Below are 15,720 nucleotides of genomic sequence, written 5' to 3'. Positions count from 1 at the left end.
ATGTTTGCCCGATAAGCGCAATCCCGCGCGGCGCTCCTTAGCTGGTCCCTGATCAGTCGTTGTCCCGCGCAGGCAACGCACTTAGTTTACGGCGGGGTCTGCATCTGTGTGCTAAAATGTGTGTGCGTCAATCTGCTTGTGCCTGAGTGTCCCTCTGAAACTTACTGCATTGTTTTGCAACGCAAGGCGTTGGTAGAGATAACAGAGCGTCGGTTGAGACGTTCATCCAATGAAATATGAGCATTTTGACCCAGTTAGACACTTGAGGGACTCGAAAGGATATTCAGGAAATAGGACTTTCATCTTTCAATGCAAACACCTTTCCTCACTTTTCAAACGATCTAATTCTTACACCAAACGTTGTTTCCTGATGTAAATAATCATATTTGGTGGTTTTTGAACCATTGTCCTACCAGAGGGAGACATTTGAGAGCAACTGAATAAAAAAAATATTAGGAAATTATCAAATTTTTTTCCCCTTTCGAACGATAGCTGATAAGCAGCTGTTCGCAAGTTCATTCATAATAGGTGTGAAATCTGGAAAACTCTGGAAAAGTTATTCGATTTGGTGTAACTTCCAATCTCAGCGTCTCTGATCTACCGACGAGGGGATAATGGGATTATTCGTGTGACCGTAACACTTATTCATTGATCGTATCAGTTTGCTATAAAAGATGAGGTGTTTTCCTGACCTGCCGCGGCACGCTCGCGTGACCAGTGCCTGACCCCCGCGCCCCGCGGCACAAGCCCGCAGGCGACGTAAGTGGGTCATCGATCGATAAGAGCCCTCTTCCGGTTAACCCCGCAGGACTAGAGTTTAAGTGTAGCTGTAGAATCAGGTGGATAAGTATTTTTGTTTCATGTACTAAATTTCACCTGTGTGCTGCAGATCATAGTGAAAGCTGCTGACCATTTGTAGCCGATGTGGTCTCAATAAGAGTAATCTGATTTCTTTTTTTCTGACTGATGAACCATTCATATAAATTTTAATTGATAAACCATTTATACAGTTTTAACTGATGAAGCATTCAAATAAGTTTGAATAATGAAATATTCACACAGCACTAACTGATGAACAATTCATAATATTAATATAGTTTTAACAGACAAACCATTCATAGTCCTTACTGATGAATCATCCATCACATAGTCTTGACTGATGAACTATTCAAACAGTTTTTTAAACTAATCAACCATTCATATAGACAAACAAACTATCCATATAGATCTAGTCTTGACTGAAGAACTGTTCACATGGTTTTGACCGAAGAATCATTCAAATGGTCTGACAGATGAGCAATTCGTAAAGTTTGGACTGGTGAACTTTTCATATAGGTTTGACTGATGAACCATCAGCTCTTACAAGTCTTAAACATATTCCCTATTTTGTTAATTGAAAATAGGCACACGTTCCCATTTTCATTGTGAAAAGATAAGTATCAAGCTACAAGCTTGTATTTCATTCAAAAAAATGAAGATATGATATCGTGAAAATACATTAAATTTTTCAACACAGGAAAGCAGATATTCATAAGGAATGGGGAAAACAAGAAAAAACCCTGAATGTGGCATCTAATCAGTAGACGTATCAACTTCTAAGAGTTAATATACACTTGACTATATAGAGTCACTCACCAGAACAAGAAGTCTGATCAGCCTGCAGTTTGTAACCAGTGTAGCAGGAACAGGAAAATCCACCATCTGAATTGGCACACTTCTGCTTACAGAACTTGTTCTCTGTGTTGCACTCATCAATGTCTGGAAAGAGATGTATAGCAGTGTAGACAGTGGTTAAAAGGTATATGTGGAAAGCAAGCAAGTCTCAAGTTTGTTCTGTAGCCCTTTAGAGGGACAGAAAGTTCATGAAAACTCGCTCATATAAGCCTACCCACACAGTGTGCCCTTTTGGGCATACTAGTGTGTGTGAGTTGTGCCTCTCTGTACATATAGCAGTGTGCATGAATGTATTGAGTGCATTCTACGTTGATGCTGAATCTTTGTATGTGTTGAATGGGAACTAGATTTGGTTTGACTTGCCATGAAGAGGGAACAAAATTTAGCAGACAACGGCCAAACAGCTGATCGGTTGGGAAGGGGAAGTAGTGAGAGTAATCTCCCCTGCTTTATTGGAATTTACAAAACAATCCACAGCTAATTACCGAAACATAACAATAACATGAATGATCATAAGATCACAAGTTCAACAGTATGTCAATATTCTTCACTGTCTACAGCCAGGTACCTATTCCCATCTGGGTGAAGTGAGGAAAATTCATGTGAAGTGCCTTTTCAAGACAGCACAATGTCGGGCCCTTGACAGTTTACTTTCACAGCATAATATCCTATTTTCCTGAGTTGTACTGTTAAAATATAACATTTAAAAGCTGAAGAAACATGAGGTTAAGATTGATTGGGCTCAGCCACTGCACTATCAACAGTTGAAACTATGATTTTTCATAGATTTACAATATAATTTAACATGACCGCTTTATCTGAAGAATGCAGCACATGAAATTTCAAATGATATCATAACACAGTTTATTCAGTGGTACGTGCACCTAAAAAGAACATGGGAAATTCCACACGAGAGCAAACCATTGTGATTGCTTTCACAGAAATTTGAATAATTTGTGCTCTATGATCACAAAGTGTGGGCTGGTTATGCCACTACAAAAGACAAACCAAAACCTGTGGTTCTGGTATGGTAGCCATGATCTTAACTAAAAAACCCAGAAAAAAATTATTTTAAAATTAAAAATGCAAGTTGACACATTTCTTTGACACAGAGCATTTGAAAAGGATTCTCCTTCATGAACACAAGGGATAATGACATTAATATTAATTAACATCATCAGTGGACAGGGGTGGAGGTGAAAAATGAAATGGTAAAGGTTTAACACAATTAAGTCATTTAAGAAGTGGGACCTCCGAGTTTAATGTCCATCTTCGAAAGGACTGTGGGGGTGGAGGAAAAGTGGAGGAGAATCTTTTAAATCCAAAGTAACAGCGCCATTTTTATTCCTACACATTACCCAGACATAATCTTTTCCGTCATGTTGATGAAAATGAGCAGACTTTTAAGGTGAATGGTTGGCAGGTGCTCTGGTGTGGTTGCTCCCTCTTTTCTATCAAACAACTTTCATACTCATCTCCCCTCCTTCTTTTTTATGAGTGCATGACATGACCTTATTGTGTTGCAAATACCGTAAAACTCTCACAAGCACTAAACTAAAGACTGTTACCAAAGGCTTGTGTTTCAAACTCCAAACCTCAACATCAAAGACAACAGGAAAGCTTGCATCCCTCAGAATAGATAGTTTCATCAGTGATGGTCACTTACCCACACAGTGTGTCTTGTTGGAGAGTTTATAACCTTTGGGGCAGCTGCACACAGCTTTCTGGTCCTCATCCAAAGTGCAGTCATCACTACAGCCTTGGGCATTGCATATGGCTTCTATTGAAGAATCTGGACAAAGGAGTACACAAGCAAAAAAAAATTGCATGATGCAGCCCTTTCCTTTTTATAGCTCACTACTCATGAAGTGCGATTTCCTGTCTAGACTACATTATCCCACCCCTCCTCCCCTGTCCCTCTTTATGAATCTATTCATCCTGCAAAGTCTACCCCCCAAAAAAGTAAGAAAGTAAGGCTCCACTTTCAATCAGTTTGCAGCAGCAATGATCTTTGTGCCAGTAATTTCATAGAATATAAATTGTGAGGCAGCATGGTGAAATCAGACGCTCGTCAAAATAATGTAATTGAAGAAACTGGCATTTTTCTGCCAAAAAATAATTATATATTTTGTTGTGTAAAAGTAGTAAGACTGGGGTCGGGGCTATAATTTGAGCACCGCAATAAAACATAGTCGCAGAAACTTCGAAATTGTGTTTCAAAACTTTCGATTTTTGGTGGAAACGCTCGACCCGGAAGTCAACATTATATTATGACCTTTATTTTAACATGGATATGTGGATTGGAATAGAATCTAAGCTAAAATTGAAGATTGGTTCTCGAGCCGGCGGGGACGGCTTAGCCTACTGACGGCACTTTAGCCGCCGCCGCCTCCCACAGCTCGGTGTAGCAAACGAGTTAAGCTTTTACCAATAACTCCATATGCCAAAAAATTCATGAGCATCTGATTCCACCATGTCGTGACACAATTTTTAGTTTGTACCCAGCACAGAAAGTAGTAAGATAATCAAACAATCATTTGTTGTGCGACAAACATTACTTTGTTTGCAAGTCCGTCCATCATCCTGTAGGATGTTCCCATTGAGACAAGAGCAGGAGAAAGAGCCATCAGTGTTATCACAGTCCTGCTGACAATCATGTGTCCCCTCAGCACATTCGTCAATATCTGCCAAGCAAAAAAGCAAATAGTTACTCAAGCAAAAGGAGAGAACCAGTGTAAGGGTATATTATGACTTACTCAACTTGCTGGGTTACAAATAAAACAAAATGTCTCCATTTTTTCCATAAAACATGAAATGATCTGTCACATTTCAAAGAAAATCAAGAAAACTTTGAGCATATTGGACATTTCTGACAAAATAGCATTAAATGCAGCACATTGGAAAAATTTAATCAAAGACACAAACATAAATTATTGACTCTTTCCGGACGTAGTTTTTTTTGGGTCTAGACATAATTAACTTGTGGCTCGATATGGTTATGCAGGTGGTGTACAAAATAACTTCATAGAAGCATAACCATCCACCAAAACGTAACATATGATATACTAAATTGAAGGAAATTGAATAAAGAATACATCCCAATATGAAACAAGGACTAATTTTGAACATAAGTATGCATTAGAAGGGTTAGAAAAGGCGATGGTGATGAGAAAATAAATTTTGACAGAAAAAATTAATTCACCAAACATGTTAAAGCAAATCAGCACAGCTATCTTATCATTTACAGGCTAAGAGCATAATCCATAAATTTCTGAATGCGCAGCTTTTTATTTGAAAGCAATATTCCAATTTTTGTTTGAGTTATGATATTTATACTGAGTCCGGTTACATCATTTTATTGATGCAAGACCGCAAGAACTAATTCACTCGTTTTTCCCCAAACCCACGCTTTGACAAAGTGAAACTAGATGTTTTCGTTTCCTAAATCCTTTTTGAGTTTTTCAATAGCAATAAAAAGGAATTATAAAGGACGGATCGTGTTAAAACGAAACAAAACTGAGGCACCCTATCAAAGCCGAAGTATCGGTGATACGTCCGCAAGGGGAGTAGACTCGCGCCGATATATCGGCGATACGTCCGGAAAGAGTTAAGTCATATGATGTACAAAGTTGAACAAAAAAGTTACATCACATAGAACCTATCACTGTACTTCTTGCTGTCTACTATTAGCACATGAGGCCAGCAACTGATGAGTAATATATCCAAGGAGTTACATACACAAGCATAGTCTCAAAGGAGGTGTGGACTAACCATTGAGTAAGGTGTGTGCATATATGTGTATACATAGGTATGACACACCACACAATACACACCCATTGTGTGAAAAATAATACTTCATGGAGATGATAATAGTCGCCACTGCAAAACCATTTGGTATTAAGATAAAGCGATCTTTGTCTACATTGGCTGACAACCTACATTAGAGGGAAAAAAGAAATATCTACAACCTCTAAGAGCAGAATAACATCCTCTCCTTCCCCTGGAATACAGTAATCAGGTTCATCTGTGTCTTAATGCAAGTATATTTACAGTTTCCTTTACTATTATTTCCTTCTGTCTCCTTTCGCGAGAAGGTTGCATCATAAAATGGTCAAAAGTTAGTCAGCCTTTAAAGTGTTAGGCTCTGATCTAACAGCCAGCCTTTGAAATACAATTATGAAACACCTAAAAATAGAAACTCACCATTGCACTTGAAGACAGCACCAATGTCCTTCCTGTAGCCTTTATCACAGCTACAGGAGAAGTTACCCACTGCGTTCGTACAGGTAGAGTGTTCTGGACATACAGGGTGGGTCAGGTTGGAGCACTCGTTGATATCTGAGGGACAGCAAATAAAGCAAACTCATACAAATTGAATATCATACAAGGCATTTAAGTAGGTCATTACGAAGGTAAGTCACTTCAAAACTTTGACAGTCTGGCAACAAACAGTTGCCTCAGTTTTATCCAGTTTTTAAGAATAAGAATTTTTTTACCGAAAACATTATTAGATGATAAACTACTCTGTTCATTCTCATGGACACAGTATTTAATCCTATCATAGTCTCTCTTCTAATGAGCAAAGTACTTCATTCTATCAAAGTGTTTCTTCTTATGGTCAGGGTTCTTCATCCTCCGATAGTCTATTTTATAATGAGCAGAAAAGATTCTCCTCTCATAGTCTCTCTTCTAATCAACTCTCTTCCGTAGTCCAGAGGAGTTTTATCTTCGCTGATTTTCTTCCTTCCTCTGTTCGGAACAATGTATCTCTTCCTTCTGTTACAAGAAGCCAAATGTGATATCTTCACTTGTCTTCCCGTGTTCAGAGCAGCATTTTTCTCCCTCTATACACTTGTGTTACAAGAAGCCAATCATGACATTTTCCATGTTCCCCCGTCCCGACAAGTCTGACTCACCAACACAGACAGCGTTGCTTGCCACATAGCCCTTAGGGCAAGCCCCACACTTGTAACGTCTCTCGTTGTCCGGGTCCTCATCTGGGTCAAGGTTGTCGCACGTTTGTCCTGAAGTGCATGGTTGACTGGCACATCCATACACTGGTGTGTCACAGTTGTCACCTGAGACAGATACACAAAGGTTTATATAATATATAGTCAGCACTTATGATCAGTTTTTCAAAGAAATCAACACCAGTCAACTCATTTATACTGTCTTGACTGATGAACCATTCGTAATGTGTCATGATGTGGTGAAATCAGGCACTTGTCAATAATCGCTTGGAGTAAAAGGCAAAATTTAATGAGAAAATGGCAGCCAAAGTTTTGTGAATTCCAAAGCTTATAATTGTCTTTTGAAACAGCAAATTTACATTTTTGTGCCTTTGGTCAATGTCTTCAGTAAAATCCACAAACAAATGTGTCTTTAAATGGATATAAAAGGTGTTGAGCCCCCCCCCTCCAAAAAACCCCCACAAAAAACAACCATAACAAAATCATTAAAAAATATCCCAAGAAGTGAAAAAATGTCGGTTTTTTTATTTCACTCTTTTGAAAAGTGACTGATTTCACAATGACGACACACTTAATATAGTTTTGACTGACTTTCTTAAGCCTTCAGCAGCTGCCAGTTTTTAGGACGAGTCTACTGAAGGTTCTCTAAGCCACAGTCCAACCGGCGTTTTTCCTTGCATGTTTACTTTACTACAGCAAAATAGTGTTGCTCATCATTCAGGGAATTGCATAACAGTTTGAGCATATATTTGGATAATTATCTATGCTGATAATAAGTGGCTGTAATTTTGGGAATGGACAAATTTTGAACACTGCTTCAGCTGCCAGACAGGGACAGAGTTTGGTAGTTGACGATGTTTCAGAGGAATTGTATGGAGATAACAGATGAGCAGGAAGTGTCTGGCAGAAGTGGGTATCCTGCTGTTTTCATCGTTGTCATTAGAATGGATTGGAGCCAGTGTGTGAGAAAATGTACTTAAAGATTTCTATTAAGTGAGGAGGTGTTCTCGGGACTATCGTTTAAAAAAAAATGATGGCAGTTCATCCTTATCCACAAAGATCAAGAACTAGAATACTTCAGCATCCGGGGAAATAAACATTCAGAAAAATCCTAAATTATCCATCTAATAAACCTGTATGAACCTAAGATAAAAAGCAGAAGAATATGAAAAAGACCAACCACTGTAAGCAGGCTTGCAGGCACAGGAGTTGATCAAGAATTTTCCACCAAGAAATTCTTCATCTCTTGTATCAGAACGATCACAGCTGCCATGACCACTACAGTTTGTGCATACCTCTAGAGTTACATACAGGACAACTGATCGACCACCCTTAGGATCTTGGGCTTGCACTCTACATAAGTAAAAAAGAAGAAAAAAAGTTAAATATTACAGAAACAAGTCTTGTAAGTCAAGGGGGCTTAACTTTCACTCAAAGTCAAATAAGAAGACACAAAATGAAATTCTTACTAAGTACAGGATATTTTTGAGGGCACAGCGACCAAAATAAACAATGCTTAGGCAAGACAAGTCCTCACAGTATTCACATAACACATAGTGCAAACACACAAAAGTGGTATTCACCTACACCTAACGATGCATGAGCCATACACCTATCTACACAAACACGCTGGATATCAGCACATTGCTGATGTTTTTGTTGTTGTTGTTGTTATCGATCCAGCAACAGCTGGGCTCTCGCCCTTCTGTCCAATGCCATGTAGTGATAAGTGCAGGTCTGCTGCAGTTGCTGTAATGTTCCATAGAGTGTTTTGTCAATGTTAGGTCTCGGAGGGAGAAGGGTAGCTCTGATGTCATTTAGGGCTGTACAGTGGAACAGGTGATGATCCACAGTCTCATATGCATAGTCACACAAGGGACACATTGGGGGAAGTTCCGGGTTTATTCTGTTCAGGTGGAAGTTGAGCTGTATATGTTCTGTTCGTAGGCGGAAGATCGTGGTCTGTTTCTTTCTCTGAAGGCGGTTGATATTGTCATTCCTTTTTGTTGTGGTCATATGTTTGAAAACTGCTCTGCATGTCTTTCCCAGGGCCCATCTGTTCATCCAATCTTGTTTGTTGTTGCTTTTGATGATTTGTTTTGCAGTGTTGTATGAAGTTGGAATGTTGGGTTGTTCCTGTCTAGATCCCCGTTTGGCGAGTGTGTCTGCTCTGTCATTTCCAGGTATGTCTGAGTGTCCAGGGACCCACTGCATTACTAGGTTGATGCCACAGAATGTTATCAGATGATGGGATCCAAACAGTATATGGGTCAAATCTTGGTTTAGGTGATGGTCATTTTCTATGGCTTGTAATACTGATAGTGAGTCAGAGAAAATCACAATACTCTGTGCTTTTCCAGGATGAGTGTCAAAAACTGCGGAGATGGTACAGTGCTGTTTCAATTGCCATCATTTCTGCATCGTAATTGCTGCATTTCTCTCCACAGGCTGCAGAGATCTCATTGGAACTTCCATCTGGGTACTGTATTGGTATTCCATATCCGGCTTTGGTTGTGCCTTTGAATGCTGAGCCGTCCGTATAGACGTGTATCCAGTCATCTGAATAGCTGTCGATTGTTTGATGTGATGCAAGCATCAGTGTCACTGGGTCTGAAGATTTTGTGCTCTTGTCTTTGAGAGATGTTGTAATGATTGGCTTTTCTAAAGAAAGGTGGGGAGGGATGTTTTGATTGACTCTTTTGGTTTCTTTTCTATTTTGTGGTAGATGGTGGCTCTCCATTAGTTCTGTGATGTGATGCATGATTGACTTTTGTTGAATTCGTTTCTTTAGTTTCCATGTTTCTACTAATTTCCTGTTTGGGTGGATGGGGCACATTCTTTTAGTTCTTTCATGTAGCTCCAAAACTGCTTTATCTCTGTGTATTCCCAGGGGTTCAACATTTGCAAGGATTTCGCACGCGGCGGTAGGTGTGGATCTCATGCCGCCATTTATAAAACGAAGGGCATTGTTTTGGACCTTGTCAAGGGTGTTGCAAGTAGTTGTACTGCACATAGTGAGTAGGCTATTGCTGTATTCCAGGGAAGATCGGACATAACCCAGGTATAGAGCTCTCAAAGTTTGTTTGTCTGACCCCCATGAACTGCTTGCGAGTTTCTTTAAAAGTTGGAGTCTTTTTTTTGCCTTGTTCCTTATGTTCTCCACTTGGCTTTTCATGGTTAGCTTATGGTCAAGTTTGACTCCTAGGTAAGTTGGATGTTCTTCTTTGGGGAGACTTTCATTTCCTATCTTTAGTTTGAGATTTTCTTTGGCTGCTTTATGGCTCTTCGTGAAGATGGTGTATACTGTTTTCGTGCAGTTTATTTTAAGTTTCCATTTCTGATAGTAATTATGGAGCCTCTTGAGGTCTTCATTTAATTTCCCTGCTCCTACTATCGTGCTGTGATGTGTCTGCCAGAGAGCAAGATCATCGGCATAAAGAGTCTTTTCTGATTTCAGCACGTTCGTTACATCATTAAAGAAGATCAGGAACAAAGTGCAACTCAGACAGCAACCTTGAGGTAGGCCTTCCTCGAGTACTTCTCTAGACGAGTGGGCATTGTTTACCTTGGTTTCAATGTTTCGATCCGACAGGAAGAACTTGATCCATTTGTAAAGTTTGCCATGTATCCCGAGGTCCATCAATTTCATGAGTAGGCCTTTTCTCCACACTCTGTCGTACGCCTGTTGGAGATCTACAAAGATGGCGACAATGTGTTTACTCTCCTGGAATCCATCCTGGATGTTTTGACTTAGTTTAAAAAGTTGGATATCAGCACATTGCTGATAAACTTCAAGCACTCTTTAACACGTTAATTCCCTCTCTAAAAGTATTTTATCACAAAAAATTAGCATAGCTACAACTACATTATTTTCAGTCACAGAAGCTGAATCTCTACATCCCACTCTCCATTCACTAACACTCACCCTATAGCCACTGGAAGTGAAACATTGGGAGTATAGACTAAATCTCCAGTGCTGGGATCTAGCTGGACACCAGACAAAGGTCCATCCACTAGAGTATAGTTGAGGCGGTCACCATCAGGGTCTGTGGCCTGGAAGGAAATGGTCACCTCAGAACCTTCAGTCACTTCCAAGTGGCCATCAGCGTTCAGTGTGTTCTGTACTGAGATACTGGGTGGGGAATTGGCTGAAACAAAACAAAACATGATATATAATTTAAGATAACATAAGATAAGATAAGATAAGACAAGTTAAGACAAGATAAAATGATATTGATCTCCACAAACATAGGGTCTGAAGAAAATGTGCTACACAAGCAGACAATCACAGTAAGGAGAATTCACTTTGAGAGCAAAACTCCATGCACTTTACTCACCACCTGCCCTGTACTGAAGGATAGAAGAGCTCATGAGGAAATTAGTATTTTTATTCATGGACAAAATTCCAAATCTGATATTTTGTACAGCAGACACAAGACTGCATCACATAACAGATATACATCAACAACTCGTTAATGTCTTATTTATTAAACCAGACCATTTGAGTGCCCAACCCTCAGCCAGACACAGATTATGAACACAGATACAGACAATATACACAGATACAGATCATGTACACAGATACAAATAATATACACAGACACTGATCATGTACAGACACAGACAATGTACACAGACACTGATCATGTACAGATACAGACAATGTACACATATACAGATAATGTACACAGATACAGATCATTTACAGACACAGATAAGGTACATAGATACAGATAATGTACAGACACAGATCATGTACACATATAATGTACACAGACACAGATCATGAACAGATACAGATAATATACACAGACACAGATAATGTGTACAGACATAGATTATGACAGGCACTGATAATGTACACAGATAATGTACACAGATACAGATAATGTACAGACACAGATAATGTACACATATCATGAACACAGACACAAACATGTACACAGATCATGTACATAGACACAGATCATTAACTCATATACAGATATGTACACAGGTACAGATAAAGTATATCAACACAGATAGCATACACAAGACAAGGAACAAATCCAAAGTTTCACAATGCACGTCCATTTTTTTTACAGCATCAGTTGGGTCAATGAGTAAAGGCTTATGAGCTGGTGAACAGATAACATCAACAATAGCAGCAACAACAGTATATTTTCAGCATCATGTCATGATCATGAAAGTCATGTTTTGAAATTTTGAGATAACTAAAGAAAAGAGTGCCCTATACATAACCATGACTTGATCACTCGTTATTTTTTCATAAAAAACCAGTGCGGAAATAAGAAACAAAACTATGTTACTGTAAGATGCCCTTTAGTGTCTCTATTCTAATAATCAGTTAATCTGGAAACCTCCCAGACATTGATTTGGGTGATTGTGGAATAATGCTGATGAAATAAAGATAATATACCTACCCTGACTGTTTTGTATTGAGTTCGCCTCAGAGTTGGTAGCTTGTGAGTACTTGGCAAAGCTCTCATCATCTGTTGCTATCAGATCAAAGACACAAGCATAATCTGATCCACAGACAGCCCTGCTGGTATTGAGCTTCTGGCTGTCAACTTCTTCTAAGAAGATTGGTTCAAATGTCTTGTTCTGATAATAATTTGTGTTCTTTTCCTCGTCATAGATGAACACAGAGTTACTTGTGGTGACTCGCCCTGGAGGAGAAATACAGTTGAAACTGTTCAAGACGGTCACCCATTGAGGAGAAAAGTGGTAATCTTGGACAGTGTCATTATAACATTTTAAAATAAATGGGTGGCGCAGGAGGGGGTGGGGGTTGAAATTGGAAGAGGGGGTGGGGGAGTGGGGAGTAAGAAGTGTACATCTTGGACCATGTCATTAAAATATTTTAAAATAAATGTTGGGGTGGGAAGAGGGGATGGGGCAGTGGGGATGGGAAGTAGCCATTTGTACAGGCGGCTGTTAGAGTAGGTTCAACTGTATTACAGAAACAGTGAGCCAAAGCAATATAGAACTGTTATATCACAGTTGAAACATCAAACAGAAATGCTTAAGTTATTATCTGCAAGCGTTTATGGGAAGGTAATAATAACAATAATCATAACAATAGTTCATCAATCCTGAACTAATGATGACCTTTAACATCCGTGGAAGAAAAAAAAAATAGATCTTGCCAGCTGCTGCAGGTAGCTAGCATGGTAAAAAGGGAAAAGTTACGAAAATAATAGCTATCAGCTTGTAATGGTCACAAATGTCACAACTCACCGCAGATAGCAGTGCCCTTTTCTATTCTAAAGTGGTGTGTTTATCTGCCTAAACATATGCTTAGTAAAGGGAAAGGTATTAACTCTTAGTGTCCGACTCGCCCCCTCACGTGGCGCACTAAACGTAGCCAACATGCTGGCATGCCACTTCATGTGGCTCTCTATGTCACCAATTATTCTATGGCTTTGTGTAAAAAACTACACCGTGTACGGAAATCTTCTTTCTTAGAGATCACTTTAGAATGGAAGTACGCTATTTTCGAAAGCAGTTTGTGGTGTTTGGAGTGAATTTTCCAGTGAATTTGTTTTGACTTTTTCAGTGCGAATTTGTCAACTCAAGTCAGCTCGTTCGGTTATTATGGCTACTGCCAATAATGGACTGCAAAAGCCGCCGTAGATTTGTTCCAAACTATGTGTGAGGATAAATCCGAGCTTGATTGTAGCGATAGTGACTCAGATGGGAACGAATTCAATGATGTCATTGGCAGAGACGAGTCTTCAAATGAGTCAGATCTTGATGATCCAGTCCGTCAAATTCAACTTGTGACTCTAGCAGAAGGGCGTGCCCTTCACAGGGTACAGGGAAGGGACCTGGTAAAAGAAAGGGAGCTGGTGCTGGGAGTACTGAGAGCAGAGAGAGGTCAAGATCTCCCCTTTTTAGGCCTAGTACTAGTACTGGAGATGGAAGAGGAGACGCAGAAGTGGGGAACAACTGGAGACAAGTGTATGAAGGGGCTACGGTGAATAGTTTTCGGTTTACGCCCCCGAGAACAGGAGTTGACTTGGAGCTTGTGCCACAAGGTTCTTCTCCTAACCGCTGCTTTTTGGCACTGTGTTCAACCACAATTCTCCATGGCCTGGTGACAACTATCAATGAGTACGCACAGCATAAATGTACATAGCTTCGAGAAACTGCAAGTGCAAGATCTGTTTTTCGAACAAGGACAGACATCTCAGTTGGTGAGCTGTACACGTTTTTTGGGGTCGTTATTTCGATGGGTATAGTACACAAGCCAAGCATTCACAGCTACTGGTCCAATGAGCCACATCAGTGCACACTGTGATTCAAGAAAAGGATCACATGAGACAGATTCCAAGCAATTTACCATATGATGATGTTACATGTTAACGAGGTTGGAGCTAAAGGAAAAACGAAGATTGAACCCTTTGTAAATTTTTTGTTACAACATTTTCAAGCTGCGCACTACCCAAAGAAGAATCTCTCCCTCGACAAAATGGTTATCGGTTGGAAGGCCAGGTGGGCACATAAAATGTTCAATGTGTCCAAACCAAAGAAATATCACATGAAGACTTTAGGTTTATGAGAGAGAAAGCGGATACGTCCTGAATTTGCTCATTTATTTTGGGGCTAACACCTCGTTTGATCCTCGCCATCATGATGCTCAACAGGCAGAAAAGCCTGTTAGCACTCAGCGGTCACCTCTATCACCTGGACACCACCTGTGTTGTAGACACGTACTACACCAGCTATCCCCTGCTGAAATATTTATCAAGCGAGAAATTTTATTATACCCGAACGGTAAATATAAATTGACGTGACTTCCCGCCTGAGCTGAAAACAAACAGGCTGGCTTTCAGAGAAACGAGGTGGTACAGGCAGGATACAAAGTACCTGTGTGTATCATTTCCGGACAAAAAAAGCAAACAAACCATGTGTCTTGGTATCTAGCGAGGCACAAGTACAAGCAACAGAGATGAAAGGGGTGGACAAGCCAGTTGTAATTCAAGATTACAATAAAAATATGAACAGCTAAGATAAAATTGATCAGATGGTCCAGACCTATGGTACCTTCAATAGTAGAACAAGAAAGTGGTGGAAGCAGATTTTTCTGTGGATCTTTGAGATCACACAGATCAACGCTTTTATACTTTATACCAAATCTCAGCCTGAAGGTGCCAAGAAGCTTCCGTTGCTGAAGTTCAAAATGAAGCTCATTGATGAGCTGTGCAACCTTGTGACACAACATCTGGCTGACATATAAGAGAACAATGACAACAGAGGTCATGTCCAGCCAGAAAGCCCCTTGAACAGGGTCTGCAACAGTTCACATGTCATTGTGAAGTTGAAACTGACCCGTGAATGCAGAGTGTGCAGCACGCACGAAAAGAGGGTGAAGACTTCATTCTTTTGCAACAGGTGTCAAGGCCAGCCATTTCTGGACCCAAATAAATGTTGTCAGCAATTTCATTCATCACTGTAACTGGGGTTGTGAACCTTTGAATTGAACTGTACACAGTGTAAATCTTTTTATAGAGTTCTTATCCTGTGGTGTGGCGTTAGTGCTTTTTTTTACGAGTATTTGAGTGACTTATTTCAAAGTGGCCAAAAACTTTTTTGTGCGCTTCAGAAACATAGAGACTAGGGGAAAACCAGACTAAGTTGTGAAACTTTAAACTTGAACTGGGAAATGGACATTTATTTGATATACAGTTTCAAGCATTCTGAATGGATTATTATCTGCCGTGAATACATGTAAGTTGAAAATATGTCGATTTTTTTCTTCTTTTTCATCAATTTCTTCGTCCTTCAAGCCACATATCTCTTCTCTCAGGCCTGACATATCTTTTTCTTTAAAAAGTTGAATTGTTTGTTCATTTCTGAAAATTTTGATGTGTCATACAAATACACATGTAAAAAAATAAGAAAGTTATTATACTTTTACCACGGCCCCCTAAAAATCACAAAAAATGGCTGCGTAAAAAGGTGGAATAGGCCCGCGTACACTAAGAGTTAATAGAGTAACACGACAACCATGCTAAGAAAAGTCACAGGCAGGTACTGACATGACAAGGTAGTGGCAAAGTCTTTAAAACAC

General features: G+C 39.7%; 1 protein-coding gene across 1 annotated transcript in view; it reads right to left on the bottom strand.

Annotated features, from left to right (window-relative positions):
- Window positions 1–15,720, bottom strand: part of LOC101854936 — a gene marked incomplete at both ends in the record, with an annotated part of 275,129 nt that overhangs the window by 29,996 nt on the left and 229,413 nt on the right. Inside the window, 8 exon segments of the mRNA XM_013080473.1 lie at window positions 1,636–1,758; window positions 3,341–3,466; window positions 4,233–4,358; window positions 5,878–6,012; window positions 6,591–6,752; window positions 7,825–7,997; window positions 10,570–10,792; window positions 12,068–12,313. Coding sequence (XP_012935927.1) covers window positions 1,636–1,758; window positions 3,341–3,466; window positions 4,233–4,358; window positions 5,878–6,012; window positions 6,591–6,752; window positions 7,825–7,997; window positions 10,570–10,792; window positions 12,068–12,313 — 1,314 coding nt within the window.

Source organism: Aplysia californica, unplaced genomic scaffold (assembly GCF_000002075.1).
Source record: "Aplysia californica isolate F4 #8 unplaced genomic scaffold, AplCal3.0 scaffold00088, whole genome shotgun sequence".
Classification (NCBI taxonomy): domain Eukaryota; kingdom Metazoa; phylum Mollusca; class Gastropoda; order Aplysiida; family Aplysiidae; genus Aplysia; species Aplysia californica.
This window is presented reverse-complemented; position numbering and strand designations above follow the sequence as displayed.